A 24,944-nucleotide genomic window follows, 5' to 3' on the forward strand; every position below is an offset into this window, starting at 1 on the left:
TTTCCTCCTGGTTCTAGGATGGAAACGCGGTAGTTTCCAAAGTAAGAGTGCTCACCTCCCCCAAGGTCAGTCAGGAACTCACAACATTTCCCCTCTATTTTTCAGTTGGATAAATCAGGACAGAGATGTTCCAATTCCCTTGCCAACCCTCTTGGCCACTCTTTCACCCTTTCCCCTTTCTCTTTGGCTTTAAGCAAGAAAAATCCTGATCCAAAACATAGAGAGAGGGGCCTACATCCATCTCCTTCAAGGCAGTTTCACAACTGCTACGTAGGGCCTGGCACAGCAGAGCAACTGCCAGAAGTTGTGCTGTTACACTGGAGTCCTAACAAATTGTCCTGCCTTCTTTCCCTAAAAATGCATCCGGAGCAGGTCCACCAGGAATGTCATAAGACAAACAGCCCTACAACGGCTGAGATTCATATATTTAATTTGTTTGTTTGCAGAAAGATTAAATTTATTCACTGTTCCCCCATCACACCCCTGTTGATCCATGGCTTAGTCTCAGCACTACATCCCCTAGAATTAAAAAACAAAATAAAACAGAGAGGCACACAAGCATCTGAGATTCAATGTGTGTCTGAACAAAAAAAAAGAATCAAATTGCAAGGCTGTAACTGAGCCCCAACCCATGTCAGAAGTGTTGTGAAATTCTCATATTAAGTAAGGGTTATTTAATTATATTAAGATTATTTTATTTTTATAAATTTATTTATTTTTGGCTGCGTTGGGTCTTCCTTGCTGCACGTGGGCTTTCTCTCGCTGCGGCGAGCGGGGGCTACGCTTCGCGGCGCATGGGCTTCTCATTGCCGTGGCTTCTCTTGTTACGGAGCACGGGCTCTAGGCACGCAGGCTTCCCTAGTTGTGGCACACGGGCTCAGTAGTTGTGACTCGCAGGCTCTAGAATGCAGGCTCAGTAGTTGTGGCTCATGGGTTTAGTTGCTCTGCAGCATGTGGGATCTTCCCGGACCAGGCAGGTATTGGCAGGCAGATTCTTAACCACTGAGCCACCGGGAAAGTCCCTATTAATATTATTTTGGGGGACTTCCCTGGCGGTCCAGTGGTTAGGACTCTGCGCTTTCACTGCCGAGGGAACGGTTAGATCCCTGATCTGGGAGCTAAGATCCTGCAAGCCGGGTGGCCTGGCCAAAAAAAAAAAAAAAAATTATTTTGAAGTTGTATAATCTCTGCTTCCCAAAGATGTTAAGTACTTACCTGTAGTTATCTCTTTTTTCTTCATTTAATATTAGGACAGGATTTGGGGGAAAGGGAGGGAAAAGCAATATACCAGGAAAGCCTGTATACACAGAAGGTGACCCTCAAGCTTGATCTTGAGATATGTGTAGGTGTTGTTTAGGTAAAAATAAAAGGAGAGGCATTTCAGAAGTAGAAGACTGTATGATTCAAGACAAAGATGCATCAGAGGATATTGTTCAGAATCAAGGGACTCAAGTTTGGGGACTAGGCTATTCAGAGGTGTGAGGGCAGGGGTCAAAGCTGAGGTGTGGTCCAAGCTGCACTGGCCTTAGGGGCCACATTCAGAGGGTCAAACTGCAGACCACAGTGTGCACAGGTGATGGGAAACAATGGAGGCTTTTAGCCAGGAGCTTTACTATAGAAATGAATGGAATGAATGGGCTGAACAGTTTGGAAACCTTAGGGGCTTCCTTGAACCCAGAAATCTGCCTAATAAAAGTGATAATGAACGCTTACTGTCTCATCCCACAAAAGTCCTATGAAGTAGCTTGTCCCTGTGTGACAGTTGAGGACCTTAAGGTTTAGAAAAGTTCATTAGTTGAGCCCAGGCACACAGCTGTAGGTGGAGGAGCTCTCATTTGAATACAGAGGACTACCGACTTCCCAGCCAGTAGCGTTTCTCAAAATTAGGACTCAGAAGTGGATCCTAAGCAACCGGACTTTTTGTTTTAATATAGACTAGAAAGTATCAGGGCATATGGCACATACGCTGTTTCATGAAACTTATGTTTCAGTTATATATGTGTATGCTCTGTGTGTGCTGGGTCAGGAAGAAAAATGTATTTCTTAGTGTGCGCCTGTTCAAAACGTTAGAAAGCTCCTACGGTAGTGAACTTCTAACAGTCCAAAGCAGTCAGATTCAACTCTGGACCACACCTCCTAAGGCTCTCCGAAGTCAAAAGTACCTTTTAAGACAAAGGTATCTCCTGATATTAGTCCAGATACTAAAATGAACAAGGAAGAAATCCCCTAGACCACAAAGGGTCACCAACCTCCCACAGCCCACAAAACCCAAAAGTCCCTAAAAATCACCCAGCTCTGTACTGATTTCTAGGTTTAGAGTCTCTTTGCTCTTCTTAGGAAGCACATAGGTGATGTGCACCTACATGAATGTACACAAATATGAAAAAGTCGGAAAGAAAGAAAATAACATTAATTGCATGCCTATTAAGTGTTCCACACTTACTTGTTCTATTTCCAAACATCAGCCCCCCTACTCCCTCTTAGAGAGGAGGTGAGCTCTAAAGCTTCCAGTTTTTTCCTGTTGCTAATGTGTTTCATCCTCTCCCCATTGTCCCACTGGTTTGGCCTTTCTATGGCAGCTCCTCTACCCTGTGAGAAACCTACTCTTCCCATGGAGTGCAACAGGAGGTGGGGCAAGAACGCCCTGCAAACGTTTAAAACGAACAAGTACCATATCGGGAGGATGTGGTCCTAGCTCCTCCTGGTCTGAGTCTAAAGCACAGGGCTTTAAGTTGAACACCAGGAACCCTAAGGAATTATCTGCAAGATAAGACGTCATGTACATTTTTCTGGGTCAGAGTTCATACGTTTTATCTGATTGGGAGAAAAACAAAAAGCAGTGAGGTGGAATGAAGAAATTATTCAGAAATGTTGCTGGCCACCTCCTGGCACATGAGGCTGGTTGCCTTTTAAGGGATAAGAATAGGATAGAAACCTCTCCCTGGCCCTAAGAACTCCTCCCTGGGATGCCCAGCCTCAGTGGGAAGTGCAGTTATTAATTAGCAGCTACAGGAGGGCCCCAAAGAACTACCCCATTCTAGCAGGATTCAACTGCAGGGCCCCAGTTTCAGGTTAAAGATATATGTACCCACCCCATGGAAGGCACTCTACAAATATTTATTAAACAAAAGAAAGAACTTAAATCTAAGCAGTGTACTGGAGAGCCTACTTCCTTAATCTCCTTCATCTTGTCTTAAACTTTTCACTGTATGATGCTGCCTTTTTTTTTTTTTCTCGAATGCAAGGAGTTAATATTTGTTAAGTGTTTAGAACAGTGCCCAGCACAAAATAAATACCACATACGTGTTTGTTAAATAAAAACAGAAAACCCTGAGTGGGTGTATTGTGTTGTGTTGGTGGATTTTCATGTCTACCTCTAATTCACATGCTTGATCCCAGAGCCAAGCACTGTGCTGGCAGAGGAGTTGCTAAATGGTCATCGAGGGAAGGAATTGTGCCTATTCTCAAACGTCGTCTCTTAAATTTTATTTTATTTTTTTGTCCACACCGCATGGCTTGCGGGAGCTCAGTTCCCCGACTAGGGGTTGAACCTGGGCCATGGCAGTGAAAGCCCGGAATCCTAACCACTCGGCCACCAGGGAACTCCCGTCTTAAATGTAATTCTTCCTATAAGGCTGTGAAGTCGGTAGGGTAAGGATTGTTACAGTAGTTTTCTTTTAATATGTGAGGAACATGAGACCTTACTTCATCTCCAGAAAACTTGGACTCTAAACCTTTCGGACTTGCAAACATGAAGGACTTGCCCAATAGATTTCAGGGCTTGGATCTGAACCAAGATTCCTAGGGTTAAAGCCCTCTGCCCCTCCCCATGCATTTCCTGTACTTTCCGGAATATTCCTCAGCTTGAAGACGGTGTTCAGGAGGCACCTCCCTAGAGGGTAAGTTGTGCAGGTGGCAGTTTTCAGGCTGGAGTAGGGAGAGAGCCTCTACTGGTAGGATAACGAGGAGAATTAGCTCTCCAGTTGGCTGTTTCCCCGCCCCCATGCCTCCAAGGCCTCCTCCTGGTCTGTGGTCTCACTGAGACTTCACCAGTGACTCAGAGAGCCTCTAGGAAGAGAGGGTGGGAGGAAGAGGAGCTGTCATCCAGAGGTGAGGCGGGACTTGACTATTAAGCGATCCAAGATGACAGTCATTCGTTTTACTGAGGTTGTTGGTATTTTACTGGAGTTCTCGTTCTTGTGTTTCCACATAGGAAGAGGAGCTGTCATCCAGAGGTGAGGCGGGACTTGACTATTAAGCGATCCAAGATGACAGTCATTCGTTTTACTGAGGTTGTTGGTATTTTACTGGAGTTCTCGTTCACATCCACTATATGAATAGCCTCATTCTCCCTTCTGTGTTCCTGGTCTCTTATTCATGCTTTCAGCGATCCTACCCAGTCTCCTGGCTTTAAACACCAACCACATGCTTATAATTCCTAAATGCCTATTTCCAGTCCAGGCCTCACCCCGGCACAGAAGACTCACAAGTATGCAGCTGCTTACTCCACACCTCCTTTGGGTGGCCAGCAGGTACCTCAAATGGAGTAAGTCCAAAACTAAACTCCTGACCCCTCCCCACTCCCCACACTCTGACCCCAAACCTGCTCTGTGCAGTCTTCCCCCTCTTGGTTGAGGGCAGTTCTCTCCCCAAGTGGACTCATGCCAAAAACCTGGGAGTAGTCCTGGACTCCTCTTTCTCTTGTCGATGAAAAATGAATCAGTCAATCTAAGAAAGAACTGGAAAATTTGAGCCCAATTTGAGGATTGTAACCCGGGAAGAGCATCTCAGAAAGCTCTGAGAACTGTTCTGCCCCTTAGAAGTCAAGACACAGTTTATATATGTTTTTAATGTATTTATTTATTTTATTTTTATTTATTTTTTGGCTGCTTTGGGTCTTCGTTGCTGTGCACAGGCTTTCTCTAGTTGCGGCTACTACTAGTTGCGGCAGGGGCTACTCTTCCTTGCGGTGCACGGGCTTCTCACTGCGGTGGCTTCTCTTGTTGCGGAGCATGGACTCTAGGCGCGCGGGCTTCAGTGGTTGTGGCTCACGGGCTCTAGAGCGCAGGCTCAGTAGTTGTGGCGCACGGGCTTAGCTGCTCCGCGGCATGTGGGATCTTCCTGGACCAGGGCTCGAACCCGTGTCCCCTGCATTGGCAGGCGGATTCTTAACCACTGTGCCACCAGGGAAGCCCTATATACGTTTTTTGAGCCAGAGGGCTGTACATTAAATGACATATGATCAACAGGTTACATAATTCAGATTTAAGCACCATCGTGGTGGGTCATGGGACCCTTTACAAGATCAAGAAGGAATATTATCTCTAAGGAGCTGTCTTACTGAGGCTAGGAGAATGTTGCTCTTTACAGCTGAGCAGGCATTCCTGCTGATGGGGGGGTGTGGTCAATGCAAAATGCAGACACACGATGCAGAGCGGGGTGGGGGGTGGGGGCAAAGGGCAAAGAAGAATCTTTATGTTTAAATCATTCTTGTCTTGCCATAAATATGCATTTTAGTTCACACTCTCATGCCACAAACATTTCAATAAGATGCTCAGTCAGTCTATTGGGAAATCTAGTAGGTTCTATCTCAAAATCCATTCAGAATCTGATGACTTCTTATCACTTCCATTGCTTCCCTTCCAGGCATCGTATCTCTTGCCTGGATCTTCACTACAATAGCCTCCCGACTGGTTTTCCCGTATCCACCCTTGGCCTCCTACAGCCTATTCTCAAAACATTAATCGGTCTTGATACGCCTCCGCTCAGAGCCCTCTAGTGGCCCCCCATTTCCCTCAGAGTAAAAGCCATCTTTACAGTGGCCCACGAGGCCCTACATGATGAGGCCCCAGCGCCTGACTTCATCTACTGTCCTCCAGCTACCTGGCTTCCCTGCTGTTCCTCAAACATGCCAGGTGCCCTCCCACCTGAGGGCCTTTGCACTGGCTCTTTCCTCTGCCTAGAACTCTCTGCCCCGAGATAACTCCAAGGCTAGGTCTGTGTCTCCTTCAAGTGTGTGCTCTAATTTCACCTTCCAGTGAGGTCTACCTTGATGACCTTATTTAAATTGCAGTCCGTCTTCCTGGCCCACAACCCCCCTCCCCTGCTCTGTATTTTCATAGTATTTCATGCTGTCAGATCTCCCATATAATGTTCTTCTATGTCTGTTTTCCATCACTAGAATATATGCTTCTCAAGGGCTGCATCTTTACATGTTGTGTTCCCTGATATTTCCCCAGTGCCTAAAACAGGTGCTGGCACATAGTGGAGGCTCAAAGTGTGTTGAATAAATGAGTGTCATCTTGGATCTCTTCAGCTTAAGATTCAAGTTCAGCCTTTGGTCACATGTCCAGCCTTACCTATGGATGACTCTCCCTCCTACCCTCTCTTCGCTCTCCTAAATATTCTCTAACTGGCCATGCTTGCCAATTTGTTTTATTATTTTGGCCGTGCCACGTGGCTTGTGGGATCTTAGTTCCCTGTCCAGGGATCAAACCCATGCCCCCTGCAGTGAAGCACAGAGTCCTAACCACTGGACCACGTGGTCAGGGGACTCCCCCAGTTTGCTTTAAGACGTCTTTGAAGAGTTCACCTCAGCCTTAGGGAGCAGCCTGATAGTGCTGTCCTAGCGAAGCTGCCCCAATTCCCCCTCCACCCTCATCCCAGTAAGAAGGAGACACCCCCATAGTGCTGTTCCCAGTAACCTTTCAGGTTCTCTAATGTAAAGACTCAGCGAGTTGAACCTGGAGACCACACCCTTAAGGGAGGCAGCTGTAGGGGAGCGGGAACGCACGGGAAACAGCCTTCAAGGGATCTAATTCCCTCATTGTCACACCAAAGTGGCTTTCTCTGTACCCGAGCCCGAAGACTTGGCCCTTCCCTGCAATACACCATAGGGAGGTGCCTCCTGAACATCAGCTTTATGCTTAGAGTCCAAGTTTTCTGGAGATGAATTAGGGCCTAACTTTCCTCATGTATTAACTTCTGCAGAAATGGAAGTTAACTTGTGGAATGCTGATGGTGATGCCACAACCTTCCTATCCACAGGATGGAAATGGGTCCTGTTAGAGATGCAAATGAATTTTTGTCCAAAGGAGAATATAAACTCTTTAGTCCAATTCTCCCGTGAACCTGTTGTAACAGCTTTCTGGTTCCATCATTAATTAACGAGTTTAGTAAAATCTTTGATACGTGTTTATTTTCTACGTATATGAGAGTCGCGATTTCACCTTTTTTAAAAAAAGTTGTTCTTTAAAACTGTAAGGGAGGAAAAAAGTATGTTTTTCCCTCTACCCTCCTAGGTGTTCAGGCTGGGGCACTGTCAGTTAGATTGACAAAAGACAGGTTAATAAAAAAAGCAAATATTTTATTAACCCATGCATTGTGTAAGTAACACCTGGGAGTGCCCAGCAATGAGTGACTCAAAGAGGCGGTTAGTGTATACCTAATTTAGTGTGGGAAGGGCGGTGTATTAAGGGCACTTATGGAAAAGCAAACGACCTTTTGGAAAGATAAATGGGCCCTTAGAAGAACAGATGGGAGATGTGGTAGTTTGTGACAATGTCTGGGTGTGATGCCCACCTCTGATCTCCCAGAAGGGAAGGTTAGAGTTGCCCCGGGAAAGGGGATTTATGGACACAAATTCTTTGGGGAGGCTCTGCTTTTGGGCAGAGAAGGTATTTCAGGAGCTCAAGTGACTTCTGCTGAAATTTATCCTTATGCTTATGCAAAGTGGCATGTTTGGGGGTGGCATGTCCTGGTCCCTGACAACACTTATAAAATTCATTTCCCTGTATTGTTATCATCTCTAGAACAGTGCCAAGTGTAGAGTATGTTTTCAATTAGCGTTTATTAAATAAACGATTGACGGGTTGCAAAATTGCCTAGCCAAAGACAGTCAATGGCAACAGACGTACATAAAATCAGAGCAGCCTGAAGGATCTCCCAGACAATGCCCAGAATTATGGAAAGAGGATCCAGCAACCTGTTTGCCCAACGTCTTGTCTTTCACACTTTCTCCTCACATAAAAATGGTGCCAAGACATGCTATGGATGACAGCATTCTTAGTCTGAGTGTCCTATCAGGGAAGGTTTCGTAAGGAATTAACATTGATTTGGGGTTTAAAAGAATGAATAGGGATTCTTGATGGGGAGAGATAGAGAAAGGGGAGTTTCTAAGTGGAAAAATGCAGTGGGCAAAGGCATGTGAGCACAAAGAAAGCACACCTCATATGAAAGCAAGGGAAATGTACCGTGACTACACCCAGGAATGTGAGGGGGACTAAATAGGAAACGAGGTTGGGAAGGTAATGCAGAGATCATTTTGATGTCCCTGGTCTGAATCTGGTCATCATTCAGAGGTGGCGCGGAGCCCTGAAAGGTTTTTGATCTGGGAAACAGCTAGCGTGAGTTTTACATTAATATTAACTTGGCATTAACTTACATTATTATGTAAGGTAGACTGAAAAAGACAGACACCTATAGGGTCCAGGTAGCTGGAAATATAAAACTGGAGCTCAAAAATATGTTGGCGATAGTGACAAAGATGTCAGAATTATCACAACTGTGGTGTTAGTTGAAGTGAGGGGACAAAATCGAATACTGAAAATGTTTTAAGTGTATTATCGATTACAGTGTTTACCTTAATTTTCTTACTTGCTGCTCCCCCATTTTTTTCCCCCCACAAAACTGTGAGGCCCCAGGGTAGGAACTGTGTCTTATTCCCGCTTGTTTTCCAGTGCCCAGCAAAGCACCCAACAGATGCGTTCAATAAATATTTGCTGAAGAAAAAGAACATGCAGAGAAAGGAGAAAACACTTTTTTTCAGAGAGGTGTTAAGGGCAAAATGGATGATACTGAAAAGTTTTGATATAATGGTGAGAGCGTTTATGGCCATTTTATTGGATGGCTTCATATCTTTTCAGGGAAGCATTTCCTGTGCTGCAGAGCATCATATGATTGACAACAGGGTTAAGGGCTTAAAGTAGAGTGAAACAATTTGGAACAGCTGCAGCCAGAAATGTGCTTGGGGGACTCCCATATGCTTGCTGCCTTTTTTTAGTGCTGTTCTGTGTATCTGGCATGCTCCCTCCAGCAAGCTTCTCCCTGCCTCTCTAATCTCTTATTTAGTCTACTCATCTTTCAAAGCCTAACCCAAATGCCACCAACTTTTCTGGGACATTGTCTCTTGATACTCTTTCAAGTTAATCATTCCTTTTTCTATGTTTATACTTCTCTCCTTGTTAATCCTGCTAGGTTATAAAATACTTGATGATAAGTAGAGGGTTTTACTTCATCTGTATAGCCTCCTCCTGACCTGTTGGGGAGCAGTCACTCCATAAATGTTTGCTGATGTTTAAATCAAGTAAGTTTAGGAATATGATTGCTAAGTGGCGGGGAGGACAAAACTGATGTTATATGGCTTGAGGGCTAGGTAGACAAGATCAGCATGGTTTTTGTGATTACCAGGAGGTGATGGACTAAGAGAACCAGGAAAAGGTTCAAGAACTAGAGGTAGTGTTGCAGGCAGATGAAAATCCAGTAAAAATCATGATTGTTTTTTCCTGTTGGGGAAATCTAAAGTTTGGTCTCCCTACCAGGGAAAACAAAGACCTGAAGCTCACGTGTATTTTATGGAAGGAAAGGACACAATGTTTTCCCACCTAACTTACTACTTCACAGTGAAGCCAGACAAAGAAGGAAAGCCAACAATGAATCCCTCAGTATCAAGCCTAGATTTTAACCATAAACTTCTACTCCTTAACTTCAGCTGGACTCGAAACTTTTGTAAAAACAAAACACATTTTTTCATTTCACATTTTCTCCTTCATTTCCAAACTTTCTGGAAGAGCAGTTTCTGAGCAGCGAAATGAGTGCAGGTGGGACAAGGAGAGGTAACTGTGGTAACCAAAACAATGAACTGGATGGCTTTAGACGGCCGCGTTCAAATCCTGGTTCTGCTATGTGCCGCTGAAATGGGGACAGATAACGCCTACTTGGAAAAACTGTGAGAAATAAACTAGATGTAAAAGCACTTAGCACAAGGAGTGTATGTACTTTGACCAGATCATGTGCAAGTGGTAGGAAATGCAAAAGTGAGGAAGGTATGCAGGGGAAAGGTAAGTCTCCTCCCTTCTTTAGTCTCCATTCTCTCAATTCCCCTCAGAGTCAACTCTGGGGACCGTTCTGTGCATTTACTACTTCCTTGGACTCAGCTGTGAGAACTTGAGTCTGTAACTCAAATTTAAAATTCCTTATAACACAGGGAACTATACTCAATATTTTGTAATAACCTATAAGGGAAGAGAATCTGAAAAAGATTGTATATATATATGTATATATGTGTATATGTGTATATATGTATATGTGTGTATATATGTATGTGTGTATATGTATATGTGTGTGTATATATGTGTATATGTATATATGTGTATGTATATATGTGTGTATATATCCATATGTATATATGTGTATATATATGCATATGTGTGTGTATGTGTATATATGTGTATATATGTGTATGTGTATTTATGCGTATATGTATATATGTGTGTATATGTGTCTATATATTACACACATACATGTATATATGTGTATATATACACACATATATTATATATACATATATATATCACTGAATTGCTGTGCTGTGCACCTGAAACTAACATGATATTCTAAATCAACTATACTTCAATAAACAAATACACATATAAATTTTTTTTAATAAAAATAAAATTCCTTACCTGTACAATGGAAAAGTTCTGAGCATTTAATGCAACAATTACTACTTTATAGTTAAAATGCTACACAAATATGAGGTGTTCGTATTCTTAGAAAAAGGAAGGCCTAGACAAACAGTGTATTTAAGTTTGTTTAGAACAGAGATCTCTTGGACTCTTAGAATCACCCCCAGCCTTGACTGCTTTGTTCCATTTCCTTTCCTCGTCTTTTTTTTTTTTTTTGGCCATACCGTGTGGCTGCATGCAGGATCTTAGTTCCCCAATGAACGTGCGCCCCCTGCAGTGGAAGCACAGAGCCCCAACCACTGGACCACCAGGAATTCCCATCCTTTTTTCATCTTGACCTCAGTTGGAGGACAAGGCTGAGAGCCACACAACTTGACTCTGCCTCTTGACTCTACCTGTCCTACAGGTGATCACTTACTCCAGTCGTCATGTTTACAATAACTTGACTGAGGAACAGAAGGGCCGAGTGGCTTTTGCTTCCAATTTCCTGGCAGGAGATGCTTCCCTGCAGATTGAGCCTCTGAAGCCCAGCGATGAGGGCCGGTACACCTGCAAGGTGAAGAATTCAGGGCGCTATGTGTGGAGCCACGTCATCTTAAAAGTCTTAGGTGAGAGAGAGTGTCCTCGTAAATGCCTACAACTTATTAATAAGGTCTTGGTGAGGGATAGGCAAATGTGTCACACTGGTACAAAACTTCTTGTTCAATCCTTCGTATTAGACAGAAGTCACCTAGTCCAGTTCCCTGGGAAGAAGTGTGTATGTTCTGTATTTTAGCCGTAATGAAAGAAGAAAAAATAATCACAGTTTTCCACGGTAGCCCATTACAAAATTTAAATATCCTCTAATGTTTAAATAGTATCCTCATACTTCACAAATCTCAGATCTGCTTCAAGTCCATTTCTCTGTTTTGTGATAGCAAGAACTACTAAATTCTTAATTACTTACAAGTTAATGAACTTCTGTCCCTGCTTCAGTATTAGTAAAATCACACTCAACTTTCCCAAAATTTCCAATTATAAAAGTTTCTCTTCTTTAAGAAGTGATGAGAGAATTTCTGAGGCAGCCTCTAAAAATTACAACAGCACCACTGGAAACAGCTGGAATTGGGTGTGTATGTGTGCAGGGGATGGAAGTGGGTATATTTCGGCGGGTGATGTAAAGCATGGCGAGGTAACAAAGTGCTATTGAATCCACACTCAAAAGTTGACCATATGGGTGGAAAAAACAAGTCAACAGGATGTAGTTCTTCCACTGAATCGGGTGTTTGGGGATCTTTTTTTTTTCTTTTTTTCTTTTGCCAGTGAGACCATCAAAGCCCAAGTGTGAACTGGAAGGAGAGCTGACAGAAGGAAGTGACCTGACTTTACAGTGTGAGTCATCCTCTGGCACAAAGCCCATTGTGTATTACTGGCAGCGAATCCCGGAGAAGGAGGGAGAGGATGAACGTTTGCCTCCCAAATCTAGGATTGGTAAGTCATCTTTCTACCGGTCTACTGAGATAGCAGGACAGTACTCTCTCCATGAATTCTAAATCTGGTTTTGTCAGCAACTCACAAGGTGACTTTGAACACACTGCTGGACCTCTTTGAACTTCCATTTTTCATCCCTAAACGGGGACAGAAAAATCTGTCTTTTCTTTCCTCAAATGGCAAAAATAAAAGTGGTAAGATTAGGAATAAATGTACTCTATAAATCCATTGTATCTAATTATTGTGTTCAGTATCCCTTAAATGTTCAGAATCTTTTGTAACTTTTGAGGATGCACTGCAGTTTAAAGGAATGTTCACCTTTCTTCCCACGTTCCAAAAAGGGATCGATTTTCTCACCTCATCCTTACCAAACCATATTATACTGATGGAATCTTAGGTCAGTGACACAATAAACAATAAATATAGACCCTGTCACTAGGGGATTACAGTCATCTTTCTGCTTGTGTAGACTACAACCACCCTGGACGCGTCCTGCTGCAGAATCTCACCGTGTCCTCCTCTGGGCTGTACCAGTGCACAGCGGGCAACGAGGCCGGGAAGGAGAGCTGTGTGGTGCGAGTGACTGTTCAGTGTAAGTACCCAAAGGGTTGGTTTGGTTTTGTCTCTGCACTGTGGTTCAGTGTAAAATGTTTTTAATCACAAGTAAGAGTAGGGTCAACATCTTTATCTACAGAAGAACGTGGCTATCACTGAAATAAATTCAGTAGTTACCAAGGACTGTTCAACAGTTGTAGCTAGCTCTGTATTTACAGTGTGTGTGAATTTTCCAGCCCCCTAAAGAAATTTATTATATCCAGGAGGGGACCAAAACCAAATGGAGGTTTCCTGTATAGATATAAATTTCCCTTACAAAGGGTAACGTCTACTCTGTTTTCAGAGCGTCTCTTGTGTCTGCTGTTTCTCAAAAATAATCTGCTAAAAATAATCCTAATGTCAACGAGGCATATTTTGGGGTGTCGTATTCTGCTCCCCTTCAATATCAAGAGGGACAGTCATACACCAAGAAAGGGTATATGGGGAACTCAGGAAGATAGATACAAAGATCTGGAAATACTCATCTTGTCCAGAGCTTATGTTTTTAAGTCCATGTGTTGCTTAGCTTATGTTTGGTTTTACTTTTGCTTCTGTTTCTGAGAAAACAGATGTACAAAGCATCGGCATGATTGCAGGAGCGGTGACAGGTATGGTGGCTGGAGCCCTGCTGATTTTCCTCTTGGTGTGGCTGCTAATCCGACGGAAAGACAAAGAGAGATATGAGGAGGAAGAGAGACCGAATGAAATTCGGTAAACCTCCCGCAGAATCCCCTTCCTCACCCAGGCTGCCTTTCTACCGCCAGCTCCATAGTGACCAGCCAACAAAAATGTCCCATTTCCTCTTAACCTTAAATCTGTTAAAAGGATTATTCTGGTGGGTAAGGAATTCCAGCCTAGGGGCAGGAGGACTGGTTTACCTTGACTTTCTTGTGAAACTATCCTCAACAGGGACTTAATAGCTAAACTTTGCATTCCTTCTTATTGCCTTCCACTTATAAAGGGCATGCAATAAAGAATGGGCCTAGCCTATGGGCCATGAAAGGGCTTCTGCAGACAAACTCCCAGTCAAGGGGATTGCTGTCTAGACATCCAGTAGGCAGTGCCCATTCCCCCAGAGTAATAGGGTGGACCTCGCGGCCAAAGGGCCGCACACTCGCCCAAGCCCGCCAGAAGCGCTCAGGACGCAGGGGGAGACCCTGTTTCCCTCTGTGGTAGCTCAAGGTTTCCACCTTGAGGAGTTGATCGGGCAACCTCAGAAAGCAGCAGCCGCAGCGGAAGCTGTCACAGTCCTGTGGTCCTAAAATCTATCTTTGCTGTTTCTCTTCTTCAGAGAAGATGCCGAAGCCCCGAAAGCCCGCCTTGTGAAACCCAGCTCCTCCTCCTCGGGCTCTCGGAGCTCACGCTCGGGCTCCTCCTCCACGCGCTCCACGGCAAACAGCGGCTCCCGCAGCCAGCGGACACCGTCCACGGAAGCGGCGCCCCGGCCAGGGCTGGCTACCCACACCTACGGTCCCGTGGGGCCGGAGGCAAGAGGGTCTGAACCAAAGAAAGTCCACCACGCTACCCTGACCAAAGCAGAAAGCACTCCTGGCACGATCCCCAGCCAGAGCAGAGCCTTCCAAACTGTCTGAGTTCGAGCGGACTTGACTCCCATCCTTTCCCAGGAGTCAGGACTCTTCTCGTCATTGACGCCCAGTCACCAGCCACACAACCGCCTCGGACCAAATGAGAGATCATTTAAGTAGCAGTGACCATTGCAGGGGAGAGATTCAAATGAACACTTTCCTCATATGACACCAAACAAGGAAAAGGATGTAAGCTGATCGTCTCCAAAAAGGCATCTCACTGTGCCTTTAGACCAGAGCGGGTGGCCAAATCCGTGCTTTTGGGAACTAGGACCTGTGGTGAGAAAGGCTGGGGAGAGGGGAAGTGAACACACTTAGAATTCCTCACTTGGGCTGTTTTGTGTCAACACTTTGACTCACCACTGTTAAGAAATGAGGTGTTGTTCATAAATTTTCTATGCATTTCTGCAAACCTACTGGATTGCTATGATTACTCAGAGTCAAGCAGAACCCACAGCCTTATATCACACCTATCTGCGACGTGAAAAACTCCAAAAAAGGAAACATGTCTCTTCCATCCTGACCTGACTTCATTTACCAGAAAGTTTGGATATTAATTTCAAGAGGAGTTGAGAAATAGTGGGAGATGGAGAATGATTGAGATTTTCCCACTCTGTTCACTACTAATCTTCCTACTTATATTGAACTAAAAAAAGGGAGTCCAAAATGTGTAACAAGGGACTGTGAAAAACTTTCCATCTTGATGTTCAGAGGGCCACTGACAAATATCAGAAATATATGCTGGAATAATTGTGGATTTTCCCTCAAATTGGACGTCTCTAAGGACTTCCCTGCTGGGTATCTCTGGAGCAAGAAAACAATCATTAGGTGTCATTTAACAATCTCCTTAGAAAGAAGTCTTCTAGAGAAAAGAGATCTTTTCAGAATGCTGGAAGATCATCCAACAACAGTCTCTTCTTTCAGTGAACATATGAAATCAGGATTTCAAGACTGACTAGACTAAAAAGGGAGATTAGATCAGCTTTCTCTTAATATGTCAAGGAGTGGCATCAGAAGTTCAGCATTGCACCAAACTTGGAGCTTCCTCCATTTCTTTCATTTTCGGAGAAAGATGTGAACCTGGGACTTTTGTTGATTCTAGGCCTTAAATTATCAAAAAGTTCAGGGATTGACAACCTTTCCTGATGGCACTGCATGGACATCATACCATTCCCTCCTGAGAGGTTGAGACAGAGAGAAATTCAGTATTTTCCCAGTTTAGCCTCTCAGGAAGCCTAGCTCTGGGCTGGAAGGATAGGAAATTAACATTTAGGGAAGAGATGGTGAGGGTAACTAGTGGGTGGCAGGAGGGATCTGGGTTAGTGCCTGTTAAATACTGTTGGCATCTTGGAAAGAATTAGCAGAAATGATTTACCAGGACAGCACAGACAGAAATGATTTACGCAGCACAGCCCCCGGCCCCCACCCCCACCCCCCAAAAAAAGTTGGGACATAAGAGACATTGAGGAAGTAATGTAAAGAATGCCTGCCATTAGTTTAAGAGGGCTAGCACATTTGGAATGCTTCTTATACTAACACTGCCTCATTGTAAGACATAAACTCCTTACTCCACTTCCTTATTCTTCTGGTAGTGTGGTGTCCAGGCAACATAACACATCTGCTCTGTAATTCTGAGAATTCTCATTCCTAGAGTACCTGAGCCAAATGCGTACGCTATGGCAGCTGCAGCTCTACCATCACTAGAAATTTGCTCTTATCATTATTTATTACCTTTGAAACTAAGGATTCCTGCCTATGCCTCTGCAAGCAGGAATCAGTCCCCTTTGCGTGAAAAGGTTTAGATTATTTAAACAGGTTAGTTATTAGAAGACTAAAATACCAGTTGAATATCCATATTATTTTGGAAATCCATTCATACTGGATATCTACAAAAAATGTCACAAAACAAATTATTACCTGAAATCTGAGAAATTCTAGGAATTGAAGATTCTGAGAGATAAGGTGCTTAAGTCTTAGTAGTGATAGTGTGCTTCTCTTTCAGTCAGGCTTTTGGGTTCAGATATGACAGGCTCTGGGTTTAAGATAAAGTTTGACCCACTACTGGTTTCAAACCATATTCCATTAACCTTGCAAGTCAAACAAATTTGATTCTTTAATATAAAACAAAAAAGAATAAAATAGATGGTAGAAGAAAAAGTGTTTGTAGGAAGAAGATACAGATGGAATGATGTGGATGTTTAGAAAATAACCATTTCAATAAAATGCATACACTAAACTTAGAACTGTAAAATAATGAAGTGATGCCTTTGTTGTTACACTGTGTAAGAACAATTTCAAAACTGCCGTTGCGAAAAAGACATATATAATTCTGCTTCATTTCTGGTGTTAAGCTGTTTATATTTCAATTTTAACTTCTAAGTTGCCTTGTAAATGGGACCGTGTTTGATCACAAAAACCAAGTATTTATTACAGGTGCATCTGTGTCGGCAATTTAAAAATAAATAAGTAAAGGTGATACTGTAGGAGAGGCTGAAGCTCATATAACCTGCATTGGAAATTTATTTATTAGCTTGCTGCCAACTGAAGAACAGAAGAACTCAGACTGAATATGATCTATTATTTATTGATTCCAGTCACAAATATACCAAGCACTTTTTTCTCACAAGGTGAGATACTAAGTAGTCCTGGACAAACCAAGCGACGACAAAGTTCATAACAAGAGTTTCTGACCTTAAGGACTTTATCAAAATAACAAATAATATTTACTAAGCAAGTATTTTATATCAAGGTGAAGTGCCAGTAAAAAAGTACACACTAGGGGTTCAAAGAAATCTGAAAAGTAAACACTATGAGATTTAAAGAAATCTGAAAACAATTTCACAGAATTAAATGAGGTAATATATGCAAAGCACTTAGAACAGTGCTTGGCCTGTGACAAGCACTCAAAAAATGTTAATCATGACCCTCTTCCCTAGTCAGAAACCCTAGGCCTCAGACTGGAGCCCCAGGCGCCCAAACTTTAACTTTAGATCCTGAGTGAGTTTGAAACCCTGTGCATTTAAAGAGGTGGAGACAGGACATTTATCAGAATCTGAACTTTATATATAATACATAAACTCTGACTCATTCTAGTCGATAAGAAGATAGTTCAAATCCTAGAACGCGTTTTAAAAGTGACCAGAAGGGAAGGTTATCTGTTCAGCTTTCTGTAATCACTGCTACTAGGTGGGATACCCCAAACCCGTGGATTTGGGCACCCGTTCTATTTTCCACCGGTTCAAATCTTGTAGGTAGTTCAGAGGTTAGTTTAAAAAGCTGCAAAATGTAGGGTGTGGTTCAGAGATTGTACTCGATGAATTGGGTGGGGAGAGGAAGTCTGCAGATGCTAAAGAAAACTGCAAGTATACATCTTTCTCTGCAGTTCGAGTTACACGTGTTTTCAGGAAGGAAATTACTAATAAAAAAGGACCAAAGATTCTGGAATCAAAAGCTAGGTTCTACTGCAGCTCAGCCAGATGTTTAACTTCCCACAAATAACATCTCTGAACCTCATTTCTCTCCTAACACAGGAATGAATGATCTCTCTCTCTGAGAATCGTTTTGATGATTAAATAACAAATGAAAGCACTTTGTACCCTGTGAAAGCATCATATAAAACGAACTCCTTGGGAAGTGGGGAGAAGTTAGGTACATACCTCCAAGGACTCAAGCTCACATTTTCCCCCAGAAGGCAAATACAGAAAGGACATCCTTTGATCCAATATTCGGATCTGTCTCTAGGCTTTACTGGCTTTGACAAGGACAAGGTATCTCTCGTCTAACAGCCTTTCTCGAAGTCTGGAGACCTTTCTAATTCCAGCCACTCCACTGAAAGTTCTGCTAGGTAGTCTTAAAAAAAATCTTTTCACCTATTTGTGCCCACTCATCTACTAAATAGGAATACTACCTGCCCAGCCTGTTTGAAAGCGCTCACTAGAAAGCATTCAACGTGCTGAGAAAGGCTTAGAATGACAAGGCCCCAAACACCGCATCATGCGCCGCAATTTGAAATTCTAGGTACACTGTTTTGTGCACTCCACTCGTTCAGTAATACTCTCAAGGCGTTTCTGCCTGGTTTCTCGCTTAGTTTATGCCGAAAGTCAAGGCAGGAAAGATATTACCTCGAATTACTGAAAGAGACTCAGGAAGTCTCAATCAAGGACACAGGGCTACCGGAACCCAGGTTCCTAACGCCTGGTTCACTTACAAGGAAAGAGCTCCCTAGCTTTTCTTTTTTTTTTAAACAAATAACTGCGAAGTGCGGGGGCCCGGGCGGGTGGAGAAGGGGCCGAGCCAAGAAGCCGAGTCTATTCTCGGTGGGCGCTGGGGGGTGACGGAGGCATCCGGGCTCCAAGAAGCGAGTTTAGCCATCTATTTCGCTGAGGATCCAGACACAGCATCGGACCCTGGAGGTTGAGAAGTCGGGCCCCTCCGCACTCTGCGTCGGGGTCAGCCGGCCTCCCGCTACCAAAATGAACAGATGAACAGAGGGTCCCGGGGGACTGCCCGGCTAACCTGTCGCATCCCGCGCAGAGGCGAGACACCGCGGCGGCCGGCCGGCTCCTTCCATCCCCAGATCTGGGTGCCACTGGGCAAGTTACCCTCGCAGCGCCCTGGGGTCGGAAACTTCGGCCCCGTCGCTCGGTGTCAGTCCTAGGACAGAGCCACGCTGGCTATGTGGGTGTGTGGAATCCCGGAGGGCCTAGAAGACCATCTACAAGGCCGGGGTGGGAGTAGGGGAAAGAGAATGGTGGGGGAGGGGCGCAACCACCTTCGCGGCCATCTTGTCCTCGCTCCACTTCCGCCTTCTCTCCAGGGCTGCCGGCGCCGGACCCCTCCCTGCAGGCCATGCGCTCTCGCTCCGGGGTTCCGCAGGAGCCAGATCGCCGATCGCGCTGCTGTCATTGGTTGGTTCCAAGTTGGCCCGCCCCTCTTCCCCCCTCCGTCGTCCCTCCCGCCTGGGCTTTCTGGGGCGCATGCGCAGAAGCAGACGAGCCCTTCCCCCGCGCCCGGGGTGACTGAGGACTCCCGCGCGCGGGATCCGTCGGCCCCACCCTCCCTTTCCCCGGGGCCTTTCGGACAGCGGGGGCGAGAATGAAAGTTCCAGAACGCTGCGGTGAGTGCGTCATCGCTAGGCGGGGCGGGCTGGGGCGGGAGAGGGGAGGCCCGAAAGGTAGAGCCGGGTTCGTCATTGGGGCTCGCGGAGGTGGCTGCGCGCCCATTGGCCGAGAGAGCCGTGATGGGCACTGGCAGGGGCGGGCCCCTTCTGGAAGGTTCTGAGGCAGGGTATAAGAGACGGGGCGGAGGACGGAAACCGGTCTCGTTGAACGCGGCGGCAGCTCTTTAGTTTGCTCTTTTCTCTTTCAGTGGACCCGGGCCTGCGCTCCAGGTAAGTTAAGGCGTCTGTCTTCCAAAGCTTTTGCGGCCCGTCGGGAGCTGGCCACCCGGCTCAGGCTGCATGGGTTTGCAGCGGCCCGGGACCTTCTGAGCGTGTCAGGCAGGGTGCTTGCGGCGATTCCTTTGCTCGGCTGGGGAGCTTTGTTTCTGAGGGGAGGCAGCTTCCTTGGGGTGCAGTCGGGACGGAGGAGTGGGCTGCGGAGGGCGGGCCACCCGGAGGGGGAAGAGGCCGCGCCCTTTTGCGGGGCGTGGAACCGGCTCCTTAAAGCTTGCCGTTCCCTGTTTCCTTGTTCCATGTCCCATTCTTCTTAAAGGAGGAAGTCATAATTGGCACGCGCCCAAGGTGGGGGGAGGGGGTTTCGGACCCTTGCAGGCCTTGCTGTGTTGAGCAAGGCGGGGGTTGGGGGGGAGGGCTAAGGTTCAGCCCAGGGCAGGGGACCACGTGCTCAGGTGTGGCGCAGACCCTCCTGGCAGGTGCGTGCTTCCGTCTGCGGCGGGCTCTGCGGTTCGGACGGCAACCTTAACTGCAGTACGCCATGCCTGCTCTGACCCTCCCGCGTGGTTATTTCCGACGAGAGCAGTTTCTGGGGCGAGGTTCTAAGCATAATTTGCAGAGTGGTCGTGTCTCTGGTAGCGTTGCCTTGCTAAACGTTTTCTAAGTGCTTGATCCGCATTTCAAACCATGGGCTTTCTTTTTCCTCTCCCAGCAACCATGTCTAAGGGACCTGCAGTTGGCATTGATCTTGGCACCACCTATTCTTGTGTGGGTGTCTTCCAGCATGGAAAGGTGGAAATAATTGCCAACGATCAGGGGAACCGAACTACCCCAAGCTATGTCGCCTTTACTGATACCGAACGATTGATCGGTGATGCTGCAAAGAACCAAGTTGCAATGAATCCCACCAACACGGTTTTTGGTAAGCTAGTAAATCTTCATGGTATGAATTTAAGTGATTTCGGCAGTATGTAATCTGAGAAGCTGTCTCAGAAGGTTGTTAAATGTGAGGCGGCCACGAAAGCCCCGAGAATAGGAAAAGTTATCCGTAGGGAACTTAGGTGATTATCCTTTTAAGTCTTAAGGTTTGCAGCATCTTGGTCATTCAGAATTTGAATCCATAGGCATCTGGTCTTGCATTGGTAGGCCAAGTTCTTAGTGGAAGGATGTAGTGTAATGAAATTCAAGGTAACGTTTGTATTGGTAACCTTATGCAGATGCCAAACGCCTCATTGGACGAAGATTTGATGATGCTGTTGTCCAGTCTGATATGAAGCATTGGCCCTTCATGGTGGTGAATGATGCAGGCAGGCCTAAAGTTCAAGTAGAATACAAGGGAGAGACAAAAAGTTTTTATCCAGAGGAGGTGTCATCCATGGTTTTGACAAAGATGAAGGAAATAGCAGAAGCCTACCTTGGGAAGGTGAGTAGTGCACAGTACTGCAGGGAGGATATAGATGGGGATTACCAGGTTTCTTGATAATGCGGAGTAAGAGTGAGCAGTGGATAAAGCTATCAAAATGGGTGGTAAAACCAGAACGTTATTTGAGGATGTATCTTTGCATGTCCAAGTAGATGATATAGTGGTTAAGTTTTAATCTCTTTTTCCTAGACTGTTACCAATGCTGTTGCCACAGTACCCGCTTACTTTAATGATTCTGACAAAGATGAAGGAAATAGCAGAAGCCTACCTTGGGAAGACTGTTACCAATGCTGTTGTCACAGTACCCGCTTACTTTAATGATTCTCAGCGTCAGGCTACCAAAGATGCTGGAACTATTGCTGGGCTCAATGTACTTAGAATTATCAATGAGCCAACTGCTGCTGCTATTGCCTATGGCTTAGACAAAAAGGTGAGTACCATGTTTTATGTATGCATCACTCAAGATTGGTTTGAGTCACCGCAAATAGTAGATAAGAGAATAATTTGTGTTTTAATTGCAGGTTGGAGCAGAAAGAAATGTGCTGATCTTTGATTTAGGTGGTGGCACTTTTGATGTGTCAATCCTCACTATTGAGGATGGAATCTTTGAGGTCAAATCTACAGCTGGAGATACCCACTTAGGTGGAGAAGACTTCGACAACCGGATGGTCAACCATTTCATTGCAGAGTTCAAGCGCAAGCACAAGAAGGACATCAGTGAGAACAAGAGGGCTGTCCGTCGCCTTCGTACCGCTTGTGAGCGTCCCGCATCCCCAAGATCCAGAAACTTCTACAGGACTTCTTCAACGGGAAAGAACTGAACAAGAGCATCAACCCTGATGAGGCTGTTGCTTATGGTGCAGGTAATCTTTCTATACTAGTTAAACAGTTTAACAGGCAGCCTGTCAGGAGGCCTTAGCTAACTGATTTCGCTGTGATGAGTGGATTTTAAACATTCGTGGTTTTCACTGAAAGCTGTAGCTAATGATGGCAAAACTTCCTTGGATGTCTGAGTGATTGAAAATGGTTAGTTACATAATGAGATGTACTGTTTTTTATTTAGTTTTCTTTTTAATCACATAGCTGTCCAGGCAGCCATTTTATCTGGAGACAAATCTGAAAATGTTCAAGACTTGCTGCTGTTGGATGTCACTCCTCTTTCCCTTGGAATTGAAACTGCTGGTGGAGTCATGACTGTCCTTATCAAGCGCAACACCACCATTCCCACCAAGCAGACGCAGACCTTCACAACCTACTCGGACAACCAGCCCGGTGTACTCATTCAGGTATGTTTCTCTGTGGCCTAGATTACTTGAGGTCCTATAAAACTGGGGAAGACTTGTTCCGCTGTGATGATTGATTCCAAAACCATTCGTAGTTTCCACCAGAAATCCTGTGTTGGCCAGTTCCTTCCTTGGATGTCTGAGCGATCGGTCTTTCCTAATCAAGCTTATACAAATCTGAAGTAGCACAGATATTTGATTTTTCTTTTTTGTGTGTTTTTATTGTAATTTTGAATTTATTTCATACCAAGGTTTATGAAGGTGAGCGTGCCATGACCAAGGATAACAACCTGCTTGGCAAATTTGAACTCACAGGCATACCTCCTGCCCCCCGTGGTGTTCCTCAGATTGAAGTAACTTTTGATATTGATGCCAATGGTATCCTCAATGTCTCTGCTGTGGATAAGAGCACAGGAAAAGAGAACAAGATTACTATCACTAATGACAAGGGTAAGTTGGGGCAGTATTTTGTGAGCGTGCTAATAAGCGCGCACTCTTCTAGCACCCAGGCCAGTATTGAGATTGACTCCTTCGTAGAGGGAACCAATTTCTTTATCTCTGTTACCCATACCTGATTTGAAGAAGCAAATGCTGACTTGTTCCGTGGCACCCTGGACCCTGTGGCACTCTTACCGCTTTTTTTTAGAGGCAGAATTTGGTTCATAATGGTTTTATTTCCCAAGTGTTTCTACTCCTACTCCAAGGGCATTTAGCCAAGAGATCATACTTAGTTGCTAAATGGAGTTGCAGGGTGATGGTGCAGAACTGCAGGTGATTGTCTTGCCTAAAAGGTTGGTTAATTTTACAGGCCGTTTGAGCAAGGAAGATATTGAACGCATGGTTCAGGAAGCAGAGAAGTACAAAGCTGAAGATGAGAAGCAGCGGGATAAGGTGTCTTCGAAGAATTCTCTTGAATCCTATGCTTTCAACATGAAAGCTACTGTTGAGGATGAGAAACTCCAAGGCAAGATTAATGATGAGGACAAACAGAAGATTCTTGATAAGTGTAATGAAATAATCAACTGGCTTGATAAGAACCAGGTTTGTAATTTCTATTGCCAGAAATTTGAGGGTGTGGGGTTGGGTGTGTAGGGCTTTAGCAAAAGCTTAGGTGGGTGGGTGGGTTTTAACAAACGTGTAGGGTCACGATGATGAATGGTTCAAGACATTCGCGGTTTCCACCAGAACTACAGATGTTGGCAGCTTCCTTCCTTGGATGTCTGAGTGACCCAGTATCTTAAATGTAACCTCACGTGCTGTTGTGTGTCTAGTGTGTTCCATTGATTGCATCAGGCTTAAAGAGTGTTCTATTTGAAGAACTTGTAATAAAATGTTTTTTTTCTTCTCAGACTGCAGAGAAGGAAGAATTTGAACATCAGCAGAAGGAGCTGGAAAAAGTCTGCAACCCCATCATTACCAAGCTGTACCAGAGCGCAGGGGGCGTGCCCGGGGGTGTGCCTGGCGGCGTGCCCGGGGGCTTCCCTGCTGGTGGAGCACCTCCATCTGGTGGTGCCTCCTCTGGGCCCACCATTGAAGAGGTTGATTAAGCCAGCCTAGCGTAGGGTTAGCATTGTTCCACACAACATTGAAGGACCCAAATTTGTAGCAAATTCCATACGGCAGTTTTAAAGTTGAGCTGCTGTAGTAAACTGGGCATTCTTGATACTTGAACATGGAATGTGTGCACAGGGAAAGGAAATAACATTGCACTTTACAAGCACTGTATTGTAAGTGGAAAATGCAATGTCTTAAATAAAACTGTATTTAAAATTGGCACCATAAAATTGTTTTGACTCTGTTTAAAAGGGCAGTAAGGTAGTGTTCGGTTTTGGGGGTTGAACTTCTTTCTGGCCTAAGTATTACAACAGTACCTGGGTTGTCAGTGACAGATTGTTCAGTCTAAGCAACTGCCTGAACCTTTTAAATTAAGGTGTAAAGAGTGGAAGTCAGAAGTAACAACATGTGTACACAGGTGACTTCAGGTGGACTGTCCATCCAAAATCCTTTAATCTGGGCAGAGGCTTTTCTGTTGTCTCACCTGAGTATTAAAGGCTGGGAGTTAATGGAGCTGGCCGCAAGATTGGCATAGTGAGGCCCCTTGCCCCCTTTGAAACTGACTTTAAAGAAACTGAATGTCTAATTCTGATCTCATCTTAAATCATAGTCACCCTTAACTCGGCAGCTTCAGGCAGAGCAGTTGTGCTTACCAAGCCTAATTACGCTGGACTGTCTTTAGGTAAGCTTGCTTAGGAGCAGAGGCCTTCTCCTTGGTTCTTTGTTCATTGGGCTATTGGTATGTTAGCTTGAGTTTTGACAGGCCAGAAGGTGTACCTGAAGTGAATCCGGTAAAGTCATCTTTGCGTGAGATGGGCATGCTTCAACCTCGAGCTTTGCTCATGAGGCCTGCCTTGTGCCAACCAGCCCACCTGGTGGTCACTTAAGAAGAATCTC

At 44.9% G+C, this 24,944-nt stretch overlaps 2 protein-coding genes across 2 annotated transcripts in view; both read left to right on the forward strand.

Annotated features, from left to right (window-relative positions):
- Positions 1 to 15,056, forward strand: part of CLMP (CXADR like membrane protein) — an 89,382-nt gene extending 74,326 nt beyond the window's left edge. Inside the window, exons 3-7 of the mRNA XM_007128965.4 lie at positions 11,152 to 11,353; positions 12,048 to 12,215; positions 12,685 to 12,807; positions 13,379 to 13,520; positions 14,101 to 15,056. Coding sequence (XP_007129027.1) covers positions 11,152 to 11,353; positions 12,048 to 12,215; positions 12,685 to 12,807; positions 13,379 to 13,520; positions 14,101 to 14,401 — 936 coding nt within the window. The 3' untranslated portion in view covers positions 14,402 to 15,056. The remainder of the gene's footprint in view (positions 1 to 11,151; positions 11,354 to 12,047; positions 12,216 to 12,684; positions 12,808 to 13,378; positions 13,521 to 14,100) is intronic.
- A 4,622-nt stretch (positions 15,057 to 19,678) lies between these two features.
- Positions 19,679 to 24,269, forward strand: HSPA8 (heat shock protein family A (Hsp70) member 8). Its single transcript, XM_055078763.1, is given in 10 exon segments — positions 19,679 to 19,784; positions 20,500 to 20,709; positions 21,005 to 21,210; positions 21,545 to 21,640; positions 21,732 to 21,968; positions 21,971 to 22,073; positions 22,294 to 22,496; positions 22,745 to 22,943; positions 23,302 to 23,534; positions 23,843 to 24,269. Coding segments are annotated over 9 exon segments (1,680 nt in total). The 5' UTR covers positions 19,679 to 19,784; positions 20,500 to 20,504; the 3' UTR covers positions 24,041 to 24,269.
- The last annotated feature ends 675 nt before the right edge of the window (positions 24,270 to 24,944 follow it).

This window comes from Physeter macrocephalus, chromosome 16, assembly GCF_002837175.3.
Source record: "Physeter macrocephalus isolate SW-GA chromosome 16, ASM283717v5, whole genome shotgun sequence".
Taxonomy (NCBI): domain Eukaryota; kingdom Metazoa; phylum Chordata; class Mammalia; order Artiodactyla; family Physeteridae; genus Physeter; species Physeter macrocephalus.